This window comes from Stylophora pistillata, chromosome 5 (genome assembly GCF_964205215.1).
Source record: "Stylophora pistillata chromosome 5, jaStyPist1.2, whole genome shotgun sequence".
NCBI lineage: Eukaryota > Metazoa > Cnidaria > Anthozoa > Scleractinia > Pocilloporidae > Stylophora > Stylophora pistillata.
The window spans coordinates 15,000,253-15,019,554 of record NC_142523.1 but is presented as its reverse complement, the minus strand read 5'-3'; the positions used below and the strand labels follow the sequence as shown (position 1 = coordinate 15,019,554).

The window sequence follows — 19,302 nt, the reverse complement described above, 5'->3', positions numbered from 1 at the left end:
GGGTGAATATGGCATCGCCGCTTAAGCGACGAACGAAAGCAAATCGTTTTGAAAAAGCTCCTCGAAACAAGCTAGTGTCAGTAGTGGTCTTGATCGGCGACGTGTAAACGAAAGGCGTAACGTCATCGAAAGAGCTCTATGCGGTTGCAAAATTTATGAACCCTGTCTGTATAAACGCTGCACGAGGTATGCTTTCTCTACCTTAGCCACTTCCGTGTGGTCCAATAGCTTTGTCACCTTTTCATTCACTGGGTGGTTAAGAGGGACTCCTTTGTATTCTGACCAGTAATATTAAGTTTATATGATCTCTTACTCACGGGGTAGATCATGTGATTTATAAGTTCAGTTACAAGACACACGGATATTTAAGAATTTAAAAGCATAAAACCACTAAAGAGCATTAAAGCTCATTAAAGGGCATTACTCATCAAAACATCTAAGCTAAAAAAGTAACAAAAGACGAAGGAAGACTCAATGAAACAACGCAAGCCTTAAACTTATCTAACAAAAGAGGAAGACTAAAGATTTAACATGAGACTAAAAATAACTATGAAAGGAAAATGTTTTATTTTTTCTTCGTTTAGGGCGTGTTACTTGTCCGCTCTCTTGTCTAGGACCCCTTTGGATATCACCCTCGTTGCTGAATGGGCCATCCTGGCAAAATAAAGATTACCTTACCCTTTCTCTTATCTATTCTCTTAAGATGATGTCACACGGGACGATTTTTAACGACAATTTTTAACGGCGATTTTAAATCCATGTTTCACAAGACAACTTTTAACGCAACATTGTTGCGACAACAGTATGTTACACGGGGCGATTTTTAAGGCAACATTGCGCGCGCGATCAATAACAACGTCAGTATTTCCGCAGAAACTACATTTGAAATACTTTCACTGAATGTTGCTTTATCTTCTCCAATTCTCATGACCTCTCTCAGCTTACATGCCCTCAGACTTTTTCACACTCCTACTAGCTCGTCTAATGTGAAGTTGAATTCGAAGTGCTCCTTCGGTCTTTTAAAGCGGTTTCTTTTTATTCTTTCGCTGCTTTCTTCGGCAATTTTAGGGACACGTCCCATAAAATTAGTCTCACCTTGTAGAAAGCGATGAGTTTACACCTATCGTTGTTATCAAGATGTACTTCTGGTATAAATGTCTCGACCGGAGCGGCCTCACTGTCAACAATCTCCGCCATTTTGTTTATTGACATGAAAAAAGAAAAAATGCTGACGTTGACTGATCACGCGTTGTGCATTCTGGTACGATGTTGCGTTAAAAGTCGATGGCGAGGGTGTTACATCATCAATGCATCGCATTTTCTAAAGAAAAATCAAAAAAACTGAAAGTGGGTATTTGCTACTAAATGCGTATTTGCTACGAAATACATTTTTCTAAATAAATCGTCAAAAAGTGCTAAATTGAATTATTCGAAAATGGAAGCAGTTCTTCTTTCAAAGCGCAAGCCATATGTGGAAAAATTATTTTGTTATAAAGAAAAGAAGGACATTTATGAGGAAAAAAGATTCCAGTACCTTCAAAAAAATCTTCAACTTTAAGGTCGAGTTTACTTCATAGCCTCAGACAGGATTTGGTTCAAAAATTGACGTGGGAAAGAACAAAAAATATTTCAGCTCGACGGGGGCTTTGGTGGAAAATATCTTTTCGTAAATGACCTTTAGAATAATCAAAAATATAAAATTTCTAATTATTTTAGGGTCCGTGTACCTATGACTGAGTATTTGCTACGTCTGTCTGATGAAATTCCCGATATTTTCTTCACAATGCTCGTAATTCTCTTCATTGCAATGTGGCCACGAAAAAGAATGTTTAAATGAAAGGTCTATATCCCAAAAACATATCTTAAGTCCTTTTTAATGAATAAAAAAAGGAAAAGGAGATAAGGTAGCAAATAGGCAGACAACAATCTAAAGAGAGAGAGAGAGAGAGAGAGAGAGAGAGAGAGAGAGAGAGAGAGAGAAAGAGATTCTTGTGGGTATTTTCTACGGTAGAAAATACCCATTGAGGGTTTTTGCTACGGTAGCAAATATCCATGTGGGTATTTGATACATTCAATGGGTTTTTGCTACAATAGCCAATACTCATATGGCCCCGGTTGTTCGAAAGCTAATTAGCGCTAACCCTCGATTAAATCGGCCTAACCCAAGAATAAAATTTAACCCATGATTACTTTCTGTTCCTGAAAGTGCGATTAGCACTATCCCAGGGTTAAATTAAAGGTTAACTTTAACACACCTAGCGAGGTGGATTGACTGACTAATCTAGGGAAAACTTTACCCAAACAAAACAAAACAAAATGGCCGACTTATTGCTTGGCGGATTAGGCTTAATGCTGGCCCCAAGAAGGAAAGAAAGGGCATTTAGGCCACCAGACGACTTTTCCTTGTGCGATTTCACAGATGAAGAATTGAGAGGTCGATATCGTTTTGGTCGAGAGTCTATAGAATTTTTGTCTGAGCTCCTTCGCGACGATCTCGAAAGAGATACGTCTCGAAAACCATGCCTTGTAGCGTTGCGCTTTTTCGCCTCTGGAAGCTTTCTTTAAATTATTGAAGATACTCTCGGCTTGTCAAAGTCAACCGTGTCCCAAATAATCAGCCAAGTTTCGCTTGCCCTTGCACAGAAACATGGAAACTTCATCAAGTGGCCATCGACCGAAGAGGAGAGACTTCAAAACAAAAGCGGTTTTTTTTTTACCAAGGGGGGGTTTCCTGGAGTGATTGGCTGTGTTGACGGCACTCACATCAAGGTTCAGGCACCGCATCAAAACGAAAACGATTTTGTCAATCGTAAAGGGTTTCATTCCATAAATGTGCAAGCAATTTGCAATCACAAAGGTAGGTAAAATACTAAAATATCACAGTTAGTGTTCCATAAAATTTGTAAAATAACCTTTGCCGGGGAGGAGTACTCCCCTGAGAGAAGGTTTTAGATTGAGATTTCTGGCAAACCAGCTGCTATGGGGATGCATTGTTGGGAGTTACAAGATTGCAGTTTCACATATTCAGGATATAGGAGTAGTGATAAAAATATTTTTGGAGTAGGAATTAAGGGTATAAAAAGGAAAAGATCTGAGTCAATATGTTGTTGAACAATTCAGTTCACATACATTCTGTTCTCAATTGAAAACTTTCTTAAAAACAAAAACGAATGAAATTCATTGGGTTCAAATAGTATGGGTGGAGTTTGGTTTGCAAATACACATATGGAAAATTAATCACGATTTATGGCTTGTTGCAGTGCTTTGGGTGGTCTTGGGCCTCTCCTTTGAATATAATTCAGGGCAATCGAGCGAAGAGTCGCGGCGGCTAATTCTTTTTGGTCCTCCGGTAATGTGGGTTCAAGTCACCAGTAAGCTTTTTCAAAGCTGGCTTTTACATCACGAGCTGGCACAGGTTGAGCGATGGAGAATTTCAAACCACGGCAGAGAACTAACTTTTCAAAGAATGACAGTCGGTACGATGAGATGTTTGTAATGTGTTCGTCAACGTCAAATTCCTTGTTGATTAACCTTGCAATCTTGCTCGTGTGGTTGGTCATTACGTCTTCGTAAAGTTTCTTTCGAAGATCTGCTGATTTACGAGCAGGTGGACGGTGTGGCCATGGGCTCGCCCCTGGGACCCCTTATGGCAAACGTTTTCCTGTGCTCCATTGAAGAACAACTGGATCGCAACAACAAGTTACCAAGTTTCTAACAAAAGGTACGTCGACGACACATTAGCCACGATGCCAAATATTCAAGCCGCAACAGCCTTCCTTTCAACATTGAACGAATGCCATCCTGCCATACAGTTCACAATGGAAATTGCTGAAAACAACAAGTTCCATTCCTCGGTATGATGATTGAGAAAAACGGTTGCCACCTGACAACAAGCGTATATCATAAACCAACTGATACAGGACTGCTCTTACATTACCAGAGCCATGTCGATCAGCGTTACAAAAGATCTCTGCTGAATACAATGCTGAACCGAGCTTACCGCCTGTCATCAACGAAAGAATCTTTTACGAAGGAATGCCAGCATCTCAAGCGGATGTTTACTAACCTTAAGTACCCAGTGAAACTCATCAACTCAGCTATCGCCTGGTACACGAGTTCTACGATCCAAAGCCGTCACGAAACCCCAACTGAACTTGACGCGGCTACACAAAAACCTGTCAGAATAACTTTACCATTTAAAGACCAAAAATCGGCCGACACAGTAAGACATCAGCTGAAAGATCTTGGCCGGAAAATCGGAACTGACCTACAACCAGTTTTCACGAGTCGTAAGATCGAGGGAAAGCTCAAGATACAAGAAGAGAAGCCCGCTTTAATTAACCACCAATGCGTTGTTTACACTTTTAAATGTGATTCGTGCGATGCGGATTATATCGGTTATACCACACGCCATCTTCATCAACGCATAGAAGAACATAAAGCCTCTGTCATTGGCAAGCATCTGAAAGAAGCCCACAGTGTAGCGTCCACTAGCCTAGAGGAAATGTTTTCCGTTCTCAAGAAATGCCGCGGAAAAATGGACTGCCTAATTCACGAAATGCTATTCATTCGCGAACAAAAACCAAAGCTAAACACGCAGTCTGACTCAATACGTGCAAAAGTATTTATTTAAACATATACTGCACGATCTGACATGCTAAACACCAATAACAATGAACGCTCATTATTCTAATGAAGTTATCACATTTTATTTGTATATAATCTCTGAGCTACAATTTTACATCAGTTTTAACATTTTACTTGATAATGAGGTCATGCAGACTTCGAAACGTCGTAGTTTTTTACCGTTAATTTTTATTAACAAATTAAATAAATAATGAAAAGGTTATGCAAGTAAATTAAATATTTGAATCAGTTACCCCAGTTTATCATAGACACAATTATTGTTGTTTCTCTTTGCAGGACATTGTTGTAATAAACTGAGATGAGATTTTCTACATCATAGGTAAGAAATGGTCATATTACTTATTTGCTGTTTCATTTTCGGCATGTTTACTAACATTGTAGCATGATGGCCAGGCAGCACTCATGACAGCTTCATATTCAAGAATTGGACAACAACTTAATAACCAACACCAGTCCCTGGGAGATGGTTTACTGTTAGGTGACAGTGGTTACCCTTGTAAGCCATACCTGATGACCCCTAACCTAAATCCAGTAAGAGACAAGCAGCAAGAGTTCAACAGTGCCCACAGAAGAACATGAGTGGCAATAGAACAAGCAGTTTTACATAACATTGCAATTATGAGATACGAACCTTTGGATGGCCATGCTGAGGCTAATGATCAGCCTACTCTTGTTTGCTTCCATGGTACAGAGGATGACATCCGAGACCACATCTGCAACACCTTTTTCTGACAATTTTTTTTTTTGTATTTCTGCCTTAAGCAGTCAGTTTTGCTTGTAATTTAACTCTCCATAAAATAAAAATTCACAGATAAATTTAAGCATTTTCTGGTTAAAAAAAAACATCAATTAATTTTGACTCCAGAATCTGTTTTATCACGTCAAAATACATTTTGAGAACAGAATACATTGTGTATGTTTCGTAATAAATTATACAAGAACAACATTTACCCAAAGTATTTCTTTTGGAGAACTTCTTACACTATTCCTCATCTAAAATGAATCAGTGTCGGCAACCAAAAAAATTTGCATTTAATGCAGTTGTAAAGGTTTTTGTTGGCATTCACCTGTTGCTCTAAAAGATTAATTTACGATTTCAATGTCTGTTTTTTTTGAGAATCAAATTTTCCTTGTGAGTAGACAGGCATTCATATTGCTTTTTCAGAACATCATCATTACTAATTCTTTTTGCAGGCTTCTTCCGTTCATCAGCCTTGGCTGGTGAACAATGCACATCTTCACTGATGCTCAAACAGTCTTCTTCAATCCCAATCTTCGCAGACTCTGATGGTAACTGAGCATCTTCTGCTATAAAATATTTCAAGCACAATTAAGGTTTCACTCAGGCTTATAAGGTGTGAATTCAGTTTTATGCATCACATAAATGAAATAACAGAAGGAGCATCTCTACAATCTCTATACACCGAATCTAAATATGGCGAATGGCGCGGAGAGATTGGGCCTTGTGTCACGTAAACGAGGCTGGTCAGTCGACAGCTTTGCAAACTCAAATGTTTATATTCATTGAACTAGTTTTTATACGAAGCTTTTTATTGATTTAAATCGAGATTGTACCTCGTTCAAACTATGCCTTCACACTGCTGCGTTGTTGGTTGCACTCAGAGAGGCTACAAGTCGGGAAAAGGCGAAAAAGTTTCGTTTTTCAACTTCCCAAAGGAGCGTTCAAGGAGAAAACAATGGATTCACGCCATTCGACGCGACGAAGGGAGAGATTTCCAAGTAACTGACAAAACTAAAGTTTTCTCACTACATTTCAAGCCGTCTGATCTGAGAAAAACATTAACTGGACGGGTTCATCCATTGGAAACGTCAGTTCCGTCGAGATTTATTAGGAGTGTTTCTCCAAAGAAGAGAAAGCCGCCCAAAAACCGATTGCGTTCGACTGCATCGTCGTCCAGGAAGCGAAAGTTGGACAAAACAGCAGAAAATAACAAATCTGTTATTGCTGATTCGGCTGTAGAAGAAGAGCAACATTCTGGAGATCGTACGGAGAACAAATGTGTTATTGCTGAATCGGCTGTAGACGAAGAGCAACATTCTGGATATAGTACTGAGAAGAAACGTTATTGCTGAATCGGCTGTAGAAGAAGAGCAACATTCTGGAGATAGTATGGAGGATGATAACGCTTGTATTTCTTGTAAGGAATTACAAGACAAATTGGTGTGCCTTGAGGAAGTATTAGCTGAACAAAAGAGACGTTCCGAGGAACTTTTAAAAGAAAACGAAAGTCTCCAATCAAAAGTAAGGAGCCTCGAAGACACCAACTCGAGCCTAAAATCGAGAACATTTTATGTTGATCGGTTCGATCGTGACCAAGATGTTGCTTTTTATACTGGTTTTCCAAACATAAACTTCTTTAACGTGATGTTGGAATACCTTGATCCAAGAACAGATTGTGAAAACATACGACCCAAAGAAAAAGCAAGTGAAGACTTACCAGATGACTTTTATGAAGAAGGGAGTGAACAGACTGAAAAATATGTGAACAACAAGAGGGGACCCAAATGCAAAATCAAACCAAGGGACCAGTTCTTCATTGTAATATGCCGACTCAGGAGAGGCTTTGCAGAACTACATCTGGCTCATCTTTATTGTGTTGGGCAGTCAACCATTCGCAGAATTTTTGTTACTTGGATAAACTTCTTGTACCTTAAATTTGCTCCTATATGCATATGGCCTTCAAGGAGGACTATTGATGAGACTATGCCAGCTATATTCAAGGAAAAATACCCTCACACAAGAGTCATAATAGACTGCACAGAGGTGAGATGTGAAATGCCTAGCAGTTTGCTTTTAAACAGTGAACTTTTTAGTTCGTATAAAAATCATGTCACCTTAAAGGCCTTGATCGGTATTGCTCCCAGCGGAGCAATAACATTTATCAGCCAGCTTTACACAGGGAGCATCAGTGACCGAGAAATTGTAACGAGGAGTGGGTTCCTGGCTCAAGATTTTGAATGTGGTGACCAGGTCATGGCAGACAAAGGGTTTCAAATTGATGACTTGTTACCTTTGGGTGTCCAGAACAACATCCCACCATTTTTAGGAGGTGATTCACAAATGTCTGCTGAAAATGTTGTCAAAACCCAGCAAATAGCTAGCGTAAGAATTCATGTTGAGAGGGCTATTAACAAAATAAAGAACTTTCATATCTGGGACAAAGTGATTCCCCTCAGCATGTTTGGAGTGGTTAATCAAATGTGGTCTGTATGCGCATTCCTATGCAATACACATGACCCTCTCATATCAGAATGAATGACCCAACCATACTTTGTGTGGTCAAGCATGTATATCAATATGACAATCAGTACACATTTTACATATTCAATGTGTTAACCATAATGCCTTTATTAACATACCCATATGGAAATGTACTTTTCATCCTTAACCAAAAACAAACTTTTGTTAAATTTCATTTGTATCAAGTATTGTACTAAAGCCTGTAACTATGATACACAGGTACATTTGGTAATTGTTAAGTTTCATTTCTTTCAAAGGTAATTAAAATGTAGTGCCAATACATGGCTATTACAAGTACAGTGTCTTTTTCCTCATCATTAAACGAATATCCTAACTATTAAATAGCATTAGTGTTAAAACTCATTGTTTTCTTTTGCTAAATGTCACTCACAAATTAGAAGGAAAATCGCGCAATTATTACTCTTTTCAGTAATTTGCTGGAGTTGCACAGCTTTGATATAAGTGATTAAATTAGCCATCCAAGGGTATCATAGATAGATCACAATGAGAACAACACAATGCAATTGAAAGATACAACTTAATTAAAGTGTGACACAAGGTCCTGATTATTATGAAGTGGGCTGACCAAGCTGCTTTCTTTTTCCTTTAACTAGCAGGGGAGACAAAACACACTGGTAAACCCTGGCACTTTATATAATCAGGCCAAATTAAATGTAACCTAACTAATTGTCACCCCATTGTTTCAATTTGCAGTCAGTTTATGGTTTATTATGCAAAATAGTATTCCATATTTTCTGAACATGATTTTATCCTATTTACTAGAAAAGTTGCTGTATCCATGAATTAGAATGTCATTTTTATGTTTTGCATAAAAGGTTTTGAAACAAGTCATTGACTTTTGCTAAACTCACTGGCTGCTTTGGAGATAAAGTGTGTGAAGTAATAATCTTTCAGACGTTGTTGTAGATTGAGCCAGAACTGTTCCTGAAATGGGATTCTCTCAATGCTCATTCCTCTGCTTGTATAAACAACAAAATCACACCACTTGGCTCCTGTGATTCCTAGCTGGCCCTGTACCTGTTTGTAGTAAGAGTGGTCTCGTTTCAGCTTTGGCTGGCCATCACAATTTTCTAAAAAGAACCCATCATGAGAACAGGCATCAAGGGGTGTTACCATAAACTTTGTCTCTGGACATTTGACTTCAATAAGCCCAAAAGGTGAGTTACAGCCTTTGTCTACAACTTTGCCATCTGGGGAGGCACCAAGGTAAGGTGAGGTTAAACAAACAACAAGACCTGACTTGTAAACTAAAACCGGCTTTTTTACTGAATGCATGTACTTCTGGTATTGTCTTATTGCAATACTTTCATACTGATTCCCATGCCTGGTAAATCTGTTATTTATAGGTTTTGGATGTAGAAGGTTGTTAACAAGGGACTCATGTTTTTTTCTGTTCACAATCAATCCAAAATTGGAAGCAGTAAATCTAAACCTTCTTTCCCTTTTCCATTCCTCACTGCCTGATTGCCCTCTTGTTTTAGTTTCAATGTCATTCACTTGAGATTTGTCCACTTTAATGTTTCTTAGTAATCTCTGCTCTGCTTCCTCAAGTTCTTCTGGTATTGTGTAAACATCATCTTGGTTATCCATCAAAGGAAATAATGGATATTCATAGATTTCTAGTAAAGGTACTCTTGAGAATGAAGATATGTCCATGTACACATTAAAGTTGTCTTCAGTAAAAGCTAGTTGGTAGCTCCCATATGATCCCTGAGCACAACTGCCAAATTTTGATTCAATACAATCTGGTTGGTTGGAAGTATTGGATGCCATGATTTGTGCCAGGGCCATTTTGGGATTTATAGCCTCAAGTTTTAGTTGAAGTTTAGATTCAGCTTGTATCTGATTCTGTATGGAGCTTCTAGCCTCATACAAAAGACACTTGACTCCTGGTTCCCTTGAAGTAGTAGATATTTTAGCTTCACTTTTGGTTTTAGACACAAAGACATCCATCACTGGTTGCGGTTTTATCACAGCTCCTCTACCTCTCTTATGCCAAAGTTGCAATCTTGAAGTGCAGGCTTCCTTAGGGTTCATTTCATCCTCATTGTCTAGATCGTTCACATGATTACATTCATGTAAACTGTATTTGTAGATTATAAGCATCAATGCTAATGTATGGTTGCAATATCCGAGTTCTCCTGTAATACAGGTGCAAATTGCATGGATAACACTTCCAGAAATGATCGACAAAGCCACTTTTATGTCATGGGGTGGGTCGTTTTTTCTAAAGCTATGGTAGCAACGTGCTTTAAAATAAAAGAAATTTGAGTCACTAGCAGTTTCAATGTCTTTCAAATAGCGATCTTTTTCGAATGTCGTCGCTTTCCTGATACATGTCGGCACAGAATGATTTTTACTTGGGTCAAGATTCTTCCCTGTCTTGGCAATATGCAAATTCATTTCAGCTCGTGTGAAAAACGGCATCCTTTGAAGACTTTTACCCCATCCATCTTTAGGATACAAGGGTGTAAGAGAGAAATCTGACTTGTCACTTGGATTGTTGTGCGCTGTTTTTAATCGTTTACGTTTTGTGTATATCTTGTCGTCATCTGGGTCGATCACATTTTTATCTCTGCCGGATTTAATGTATTCTTCGACTCTGAAAAAAAAAGTTCCCTTATATAAATCTAAAGCAGCAAAACAATAAATAACATTGCACATTTGAAATGACTGCTGATATTAAGTGATTTCTAACTAACGAACTCGTATTAAGAGAAGGTTGACAAGTTTGACGAGTCGAAAAGCGCGAAACGGTCCTATTTCTTATTAATAATCCAACTATAACAATTCTGTAATATTGCTGACTTTTATGAAGTGATAATCTCCTTTTATTTTTCTTTTGATTAAACTGCAATCGCTTCGAATGTTTCAACTATCTCCGAAAGTAAAGCTTACAAAGAAGTGAAAGTGAATTTATCAGTCTGTCTCACCTACCGCTTAACAAGTTGTGCCTTCGTTTTGAGACCTTTCAAAGAATCTCCACGACATTTCAGCCAGAAACGAAGCTCGTCGTTCTTCAGAGAACAGGGCTGTCTTCCACAGAGGCTAGCTCCCACAATATCTTCCTCAGTAAGTTCAGTTTCCATGTTTTCAGCAAAAATTTCAAAGACGGCGGGAAAACTAGATGACTGACCAGCCTCGTTTACGTGACGTACGGCCCATTCTCCCCGCGCCGTCCGCCATATTTAGATTCGGTGTATACAAGGAATCTTAAGCTTCAACATCTACAAAAATAAATTCTTCAATTTCATACAATGAATTTGTGTACTGGTAGACTTAACTCGGTGAAATCATTTACGAAAATGCTTACAAAATCTGAAAGTCATGTACCAAAACTTACGCGTCTTTTAGACAAATAAAGGGGAGTTAGAGTGAATTGCCAATGAGAACCGAATCACAGTTTAGTGACCGAAAAAGTAGGACATAATAAAAGGAGCAACAACAAATTATTTCATCAATCACAAACATAAACAAAGTTGTGTCAAAACGAAATGGGTTATTTCTTCCCATAGCATTTGTTTCTTTTTGTTGGTCACAGCATTTGTCAATTTGGACTGGATTAAGTCAAGATTTTTTTTGACATTATCGGTGATAATGTCAAAAAAAATGTTCTTCTTATTCTGTCAAAAAAAATGTTCTTATTCTGTCTTTCGTTTAGCTTCCTTTTCCATATGCACCCTCACTTTCCGCCATTTTTCCCTCCAATTTTTTTTCCCGCGTAGCCCTTAAAAACCGGTTTGATTGGTTTAATCTCAGCTTAATCGTGGGATAGTCATTTTAAACCTAAATTAGCCATCCTTGGGATAAGAAATTTAATCGTCGATTAACCTCTAATCGGGGGATAATTTAATCGGCTATTGAACAACCGGGACCTAGGCATTTGCTACTCCGAAGTGGGTATTTGTTACCGTAGCAAATACTCAAAATGGGTATTTGACATATTTTGACCTATTTTAAGGTTTCATATAAAAGTAAACTATTTTTTGGTGCTACGATTTATTAGCGAATAAGTACATCATTAGCGGTTAGCGTTCACACACTTAAACTTTCGTTTTCGTGTTTCACGTCATCGTGGATGACAGCAACTTTCAAACACCAAGACAATAAGATAAACATAGGATTCTTGACATATTTTGTCCCTTAAGCAACTGATTATCAACGAAATATACTTTACAAGTATCCAAGGTATAAATGTCGATATATTTTTTATAATATTTGATGAAAAAAAACGATAAACTTGAAGCATTATTGGCCCTTATCTTACATAATTATCGGTTTACTTACTTATATTTAACTTCAAAATCATATGGATAAGAATACTAGGATGCATTTTCTCTGCTTTATTCTAACAATGAAGTGGGTAAAAGTTCTTAGTTAAAAAACAAAATTGTCTTTTATTAACAGAAATTCCCTTGATAGCAACAAAACATCGATCGATCTTTGAGGACTTTGGGTAAGTTATTTTCGATGCTATTATTTATTGTGAGCATCTCCTATGCTGTTTTGATTCCTGTCAAATCATTGCAATCATCTGTTATGCTATATTGATCACTGTCAAATCATTCTAATTATCTGTTATGCTGTGTTGATCACTGTCAAATCATTCTAATCATCCGTTATGCCATGTTAACCATTGTCAATTCTATCATTGAGATCAGTTTTCTATTTGTTTGTATTGTAGTAACCATGGAAGGTAGTTCTGAAATAAGGAAAAAGTCTAGGGAATCTAAGAGTGTGTTCGAGATGCGGGAAATCAGTAATAAATTTATCCCGTCATCAGAAGGATGTACATAAAGTGAAAACGATTTTCCGTCAGGTAGATGTATATATAAATGGAACAAGAAACCGCCTTAGAGGAAGAGAAAGTTTTGTCCGTTATCTCCATGCAAGCATTCAAAGAAAGGTGTCATTCAACTTCATCATCATTTACAGTCAAATATCCACAAGCTTAAACCCAACACAAACCAATGCTTAGATGAGCTTAAATGTGCTCCGAGAATTAGGCTTCACGAGGTACGAGATCACACTGCCTAAAGAAAGAAATCCAAAGCAAAGAGCGCCACAACTAAAGATGGTCCTAAAAAGAGAAAAATCGAAGCAAAATCACCTGTATGTGGAAAAGCGCAAAAAGAGTGAAATTTTACACGGGTGCATTACCAGAAATCGTGGACATTTCGAGCCCGTTAACAATTGTCAGCGGTATATCATGTTGCACTCCAGAAAAATAAAATCCAATATGGCGGCACTTATCGCTCGTTCGAAAAAGAAACGTGTTTCTTGCGATGTGCTTCACAGGTTGAGCACTGTTGATTTATTGTAGGCAGAAAATAGTAAAAAGAGAAGGTCGAAAGTTAACTGCATGGGATTTTATGAGACAGAGCGTGTTCTTGCAAGCCGAGATGATGTAGAGGTAAGAAAAACAGACCTCAAACTAAAATTGTTGTTAATTTAATATCAGCAATTTATGAAGTGTTACTACGTTTAAGGGAGCCAAATATCTTGTCAAGTGGAAGGGCTATAGCTCTTTTGAGAGTACATGGGAGCCCGAAGAGCACCTTTCACCCACTTCGTCGAGGTAAATTGTAGTCGCTTAATCGTGGTTTAAGCTTCAAGATTATATGCATGAAACTTTCAGTTTTGCAGTTTCAGTGTTTACAAGCTTACTACAACGAAGATTATCTTATCAAAATGAGATGGAACAAAAAGAGGTTTCCCTGAAGGAAAAAAAAAACTATGTACCTCTATTCTACAGAAATAAACAATGATATTTAAAACCTACAAACAAAATTTCTTGAGCCCTTATCTATTATCTGTTTGCAGTTACTTTGAATCTCCAAAGCCTGGGAAGGAGATAATTGAGGAATGTGTCGACAGGATGCGTCTGTCATTGTTAGATGCCCTAAGACACAAAGGACCAGAGCAGAGACTGACTTTAGAATTCTGTCATGATGTATATAAATATTTGTTTTATGGGAAAGGGAGGGATGCTAAAGAAAAGAATTGGCATTTGCTTGATGAAAAGGATTTTAGTAAATGTAAGCTACCACCTAGTTGGAACTGTATATATGACAGACATGGGGATGGTGTCAAACTTAGGTTTCCTCTTAAAATGAGAAAACTCCTACAGTTATCTCCAGTGACATATCAGAGGGTAGCTGAGAATATTGTGGAGGCCCCAGGGGCTTATATTGAGAAGATCACTAACAAGTTTATGAAAGTCCCTTCATCATTTAATTAGTGTAATGGAGTGAACTTACAATGGAATTAACATAGCATTCTTTGTAAATTAATTTTTTTCACACACTATAACTTCTCAGCTTTAGGCATTACTGATTTTCGACATTATTAATTTCACATGATGCTAGAAGTTATAAGAAACTTATTCATTATTATTCCTGGAGCTGACCACTGGGCTGGAATCCTGTTTCAATATGTTTTACCAGTGTTACTGAGGTCAGTATTTAAGGAATAATTTTATTTAGCTGGAACCTCTCAATAAAGCTAATGAGTTCCTGTTTTTTAAGTTTAGAGAGGCCCTTTGTACTAAGACCCCTCTCTTTCACGATTTCCTTGAGCCGCTTGATAGTGAGTTTGCTGTAATCGTCCCTGGGAGTGAGGTCCTGCATGTCTTCATCTTCGGAAAGTTGACCTTTTTTAATGAGTCCAATAATTTCCATTTTTTTAAGTTTTGACAGGCCTTTTGGCCGAACACCTTTTTCTTTGATGAGTTCCCTCAACTGCTTCACTCAGAGGTTTGTTAAATTCACCTCAGGAGTGGGAATGTCATCATCCTGAATTGTATCAGGGGAATCCACACAGCATGCCCTTTTCTGTTTCCTAATTTCACTGTTTTCAGTATTCCAGTACTCCAGCTTTCTTTTTGAACACTGACCTTTCATTCTCTCATGATGTTTCAAATCCCATTGCCTACTCTCTGTATAGAGTATGTCCTTTGCTGCATCCCATTTGTTAGACTTGTTGAACAGTACCCTTTTTGCTTCGTCGTTGTTTTTTTCCACTCCTTGACCAGTGAATTTTTTGAAGCAGCCATGCATTTTCACAAAGAAGGGGATGTGGTACACCAGAGTGTGCATGTAAGGGGTTACCCTGGGTCTGGTATACCCAGGCCTTACCCCTTTAATGAGCAAAACAGCTCAACCTATGATTTGGCCTGTAGAAAAATGGCATTTGCAGCAGTTTTGCAGTTTTGGACAAATTAAAATCAGAAATCTGATTATACAAACACTCAAAATCAGTCCAGATTTGCTCCACTGTTTCACAAGTATCAGAATAGAGAACTTCACTTAATATTGAGGGAAGTCCATTGAGCAGTTTCTTCTTTTAAGAACCAAGAAGACTGGTAAATTCTTTTACTTGGCTTTCTGACCCATCTGCATTTTTTTTGTTCCATATTGAAAATTAAATGCCCAAAGAATTAATCGCTTTATTTTTTTTGTAACTCTCAAGAATCTCGGACATTTTGTTTTTATATGCTGTAAGCAAAGCTATACTAGATGGGTTTGTTTTAAATTTCTCCCGCGTATTTACTCTCATTAAAACCAAGCCTGGTGCTGCTAATAGAGGATTTTTGAGAGCCTGGAACCTAAATTATATCCCGTGAAACATCTGTGGACTTAACAACACACAAAATGGCGACTGGGTGAAGTTTGGAGTTGTGAAGCTTTTTCTTTTCTGTGTCCGACCGAAATGGGTCATTCGCAAATATGGCGTCCATTACTAGACTACAGATGGAAAAATGAGGGAAATAATGCGCCTTTGGAAGTATTTTGCACTGCAGAAATCGTTCTTTTTACGACTGTCTAAGAAACATCTTACATCGCAGAGGTAATATCGAGTCGTGCAAATTTACTTCATTGAAGGGTTGATACTCTACTCGACGAGTATTCCGCATGACATCGGCAAGATTTTAAGACAATGTATGGAGAAATGGAACGTACAACGAGAGATGAAAGTGGTCACTTCGGGAAGTAAGTAAACTTGCTTCTAATTAGCCATTTTTAACCCAGATGCGAAGGTTACACAGCACTTAACATGATTTGAGTTGGGCAACGAAGACCCGTAAGCTCATAATCGATATATTTGAACAAGTTTCCTTATCTCCATACATTTCCTTGTACGAATTCGTAGCCATTATGGCCTTAGTGCGCACGCACGACCGCCATCTTGTCCCTAATTTCTGGCAATGACAAGGAAAATGAGCCTAATTTGGTGAATAGAATCGAAGCTGAGGGAGAGATTAGAAATGACTGGGATGATCAATTATTAGAAAATTCTGTAGGAGAAGCAACTACCAACAAAAACTACCCTGGGCACCCCGCACCGACTTCCTCTAATAGTAATGCAGAGGAGGTACAAGCTACATAATGAAGAAAGTAGTTAATCAAAGGTAAGTGAGACATACAATGACGATGACAGCAAATTGGAGTATGATCAGCAAGTTGATAAAGTGGAACACAAGCTACATAATGAAGCAAGTGGAGATACACGCCATGATCATGACAGTAATTTGGAGTATGAAAAAGGAATGGATCAAGTGGAATCAAAGGTAGGAGATACATATGATGACCTTGACAGCCATTTGGAGTATGATCAACTTGTGGATAAAGTGTGGAAAAGAAATGAGGAGTGCAAGAAGCGAAGCTTTAAACAGTTAGTGTCTATGATTGCCTTCCAGTGTGAAAGTGATGCCGAGCTATCTGAAGAGTTTAACAACTGCAAAAATGCTGACCGGATAATCAAACCACCTCAACTACCAGTGACGGTTGGTAATACCAAATCCAGTGAAATAGTTATCTCCGACAGTGAAGATGAGGAAGCTAACCTATTACACAACCTATTACACCTCCCTGAGTGTAGCACTGGAAGCTTGTCAGATAACTGCTCGTTGCAAGAAAGGGATGACATTTTAACTGATTTCGTGGAAAACGTAGATAATCTAGATTTTCTTTGTATAGAGCCAGATTGGAAGAAAAAAGAACACTGGTAATGCTGACTCCCAAAGCAATCTTTCACAAGGTAAAATGCCTGAGGAAGTTATGAATGATGATGAATCATCAGTATACGATAGCGATGATAATGATGATAATGACGACTGTCTTGAAGAGATAGAAGATGATGTCAGTTTTGAAGAAAATGATAGCAGTGATGACAGCCCACTGCTTAACGAGTTTCATCCCTGGTTGATAGACGTAGACTGAGGATATCGCTGTGCAAATGTGGCTGGTCAGTACAAGTCACAGGTAAAACGCAACATGAAAGTTCTTTGGTAAGCTCCTTGAGAATTAAATCTGTTCTATCATTGATAGTCACTTGCAAGCTTGCAATCTCCTAAGTGAACATCAATGGGGCTTTAGAAAAGGCCTGTCTGCAGAGGATTTACTTCTTACTATGACAGAAAAGTGGAAGCTAGCTAGCTATGGACAAGGGACAAATTGTTGGGGCTATTTTCATAGACTTCCAAAAAGCTTTTGACACTGTCTCACACGACATCCTATCTTTCAAGCGCCATGCAGTTGGTATCTCTGGCCCATTACATAAGTGGCTAATGAATTATCTATTTGATAGATATCAATATACAGAAATAAACAACATAAGGTCGGCTCTTCTTCCTATTAAATTCGGCATCTCTCAAGGATCCCTGCTGGGCCCAAGATTATATACCATCTACACCAATGACCTTCCTAACCAAGTTAAAGACGGCTTGGCCATGATGTATGCTGACGATACTACACTTTATACGATTGGTTCAAGTATCGACCAAGTTATAAAAACACCCAGTTCAAAAGAGGTCCTCACAGCCTGTTGCGAAAAATATGCAACTTGTCACGAATTACCAATACGGAGAGATATTTCTATTGCCCTGTTGTTATTTGCAGGGTTTTTTCGGTTCAGCGAACTTGCAGGTCTCGCTATTAAAGTGCCACTATGATCAAAATTTCGCATTGCCTTTTCTTTCCACTTCTGGAAACTAGAAGTAAGAAACACTTTCCATGCCAAGTTTAACCGCAAAATTCGCACGGGAAGTAGGATTATTTCAACCTTGTTTTTCCCTTTTGGTCGCCCGCCATTACTCAATTCAAAAATGGCCGAGTGTGGCCAAAATAGTTGGCACTAGTTGGAGCCTTTCGGAAGTGACGTCATATAAGCGCAGCTCGACAAACTAACGTGGCTACTTTTGTTTGCCATTTCTGAGAAGTGAGAGGTATTTGCAAAGCATAATGTGTGAGCAGAATGCCTCCAAGGCGTTGTATCGTGCAAGATTGCGACAGGGTGGCCGACAAACAGTTAGGAATATCTGTTCATACCTCTCCTGGTACAGGAACTGAGCATGCCATGTGGAAAAGAAATGGTGTAATGATGAGTCAAAGGAAACTGCTCCAGGGAATTCAACCTCAGGAACTCCATCGACCCCTCTTCCCTCGTATACATCTAAAACAGAGACAACCAACAGAAAGAAGAAGAAAATTAACAAGAAGAACCATCCTAAAATACAAAAACACAAGAAAGATAATCAAAAACCTAAACCTGACCCATCTTTTACGACTAGTACCCGTAAATGGAAATGGGAAACTATCAAATCTACCACCTTCTCAAAAAAACAAAAAAAGTCTCTTTTCAAAGTCTACCACCCATCAACTATAATAGAAAGAAACAAAGCCACCATCTACAATCTTCGATCCAGTCTTACTACTACAGGTTTTAAAACCCACAACGGAAACCTTACTTACTCTACTAAAAGCAGTAATCAACTAAACACTACCACTATCATGCAGAGCATCCAATACCTCGAAGGCGAAAATACAGCACTCTCCAATAGAATCAAACAACTTAAAGATGAAGAAAAATCAAAACAAAAACGAATCCAACACCTGAAGAGAATCAAACAAAACCATGGCTACATCCTTCGCAGACGCATCCACTCCATCACCACAAATCTACAAAAATTCATCGATCACCTCCAAACTAGAGTCCATCTTTGGCCACAAGACACAGCTCTCTTACTAGAAAATGAATGCATAACCTCACGCAAATCACAACTATCAGCAGAAAAAGAAAAACTTTCTTCAATCGACAAAATTCACAATTTCACAAACATCAACCTTTCCCCTGACCTTACAGAACTTTTGAACAAAGGAACCAATTTTACACCAACTACAGATTCGACCACCATACCTAACATAAAGAAAACAATCTCTACACAAGTCAACTCCGCTCTTGACAACCTAATCTACGAAGGAACCAATCCACTTAAAGCTACAAACCAATCAACCAGAAAGAAAACTACCAGCCTCTACCGCAGATACCGCCCTTACGCAAACAAAAACCCAGTCAAGCTTCTCCAAGAAGAA

General features: G+C 38.3%; 3 protein-coding genes, 1 long non-coding RNA gene and 1 pseudogene across 5 annotated transcripts in view; 3 read left to right on the top strand and 2 right to left on the bottom strand.

Moving 5' to 3' along the window:
• Positions 1–544: 544 nt before the first annotated feature.
• On the bottom strand, positions 545–1,980 carry LOC148730472 (uncharacterized). Its single transcript, XR_016000964.1, has 2 exons — positions 1,535–1,980; positions 545–654 (listed from the first exon to the last, which is right to left on the bottom strand). It is a non-coding gene; the product is annotated as an uncharacterized LOC148730472 (long non-coding RNA).
• Positions 1,981–6,778: 4,798 nt separating this feature from the next.
• On the top strand, positions 6,779–7,924 carry LOC148730471 (uncharacterized). The gene has a single exon (XM_088761807.1). It carries the CDS (start codon positions 6,779–6,781, stop codon positions 7,922–7,924), a length of 1,146 nt encoding a protein of 381 aa, XP_088617933.1.
• A 98-nt stretch (positions 7,925–8,022) lies between these two features.
• On the bottom strand, positions 8,023–11,707 carry LOC148730470 (uncharacterized). Its single transcript, XM_088759440.1, has 2 exons — positions 10,868–11,707; positions 8,023–10,532 (listed from the first exon to the last, which is right to left on the bottom strand). Exons 1-2 carry the CDS (start codon positions 11,017–11,019, stop codon positions 8,759–8,761), a joined length of 1,926 nt encoding a protein of 641 aa, XP_088615566.1. The 5' UTR covers positions 11,020–11,707; the 3' UTR covers positions 8,023–8,758.
• An 897-nt stretch (positions 11,708–12,604) lies between these two features.
• Positions 12,605–19,302, top strand: part of LOC148730461 (uncharacterized) — a 72,928-nt pseudogene continuing 66,230 nt past the window's right edge. The window contains exons 1-2 of the transcript XR_016000951.1: positions 12,605–13,082; positions 16,138–17,219. The product of XR_016000951.1 is annotated as an uncharacterized LOC148730461 (transcript). The remainder of the gene's footprint in view (positions 13,083–16,137; positions 17,220–19,302) is intronic.
• Positions 13,135–14,454, top strand: LOC148730469 (chromodomain Y-like protein). Its single transcript, XM_088759482.1, has 3 exons — positions 13,135–13,343; positions 13,420–13,508; positions 13,754–14,454. The coding sequence occupies exons 1-3, from the start codon at positions 13,293–13,295 to the stop codon at positions 14,169–14,171; spliced, it is 558 nt and encodes a 185-aa protein (XP_088615608.1). The 5' UTR covers positions 13,135–13,292; the 3' UTR covers positions 14,172–14,454.

What these genes read in the sequence shown, in the direction of transcription:
- LOC148730471 (XM_088761807.1), top strand. Translation starts at nt 6,779, where the DNA reads ATGGAGGATGATAACGCTTGTATTTCTTGTAAGGAATTACAAGACAAA.
- LOC148730469 (XM_088759482.1), top strand. Translation starts at nt 13,293, where the DNA reads ATGGGATTTTATGAGACAGAGCGTGTTCTTGCAAGCCGAGATGATGTA. An exon ending in CAAGCCGAGATGATGTAGAG is followed by an intron (nt 13,344 to 13,419) that starts GTAAGAAAAACA and finishes ACTACGTTTAAG; the next exon opens with GGAGCCAAATATCTTGTCAA. An exon ending in CTTTCACCCACTTCGTCGAG is followed by an intron (nt 13,509 to 13,753) that starts GTAAATTGTAGT and finishes ATCTGTTTGCAG; the next exon opens with TTACTTTGAATCTCCAAAGC.
- LOC148730470 (XM_088759440.1), bottom strand. Translation starts at nt 11,019, where the DNA reads ATGGAAACTGAACTTACTGAGGAAGATATTGTGGGAGCTAGCCTCTGT. An exon ending in AAGGCACAACTTGTTAAGCG is followed by an intron (nt 10,533 to 10,867) that starts GTAGGTGAGACA and finishes TTTTTTTTTCAG; the next exon opens with AGTCGAAGAATACATTAAAT.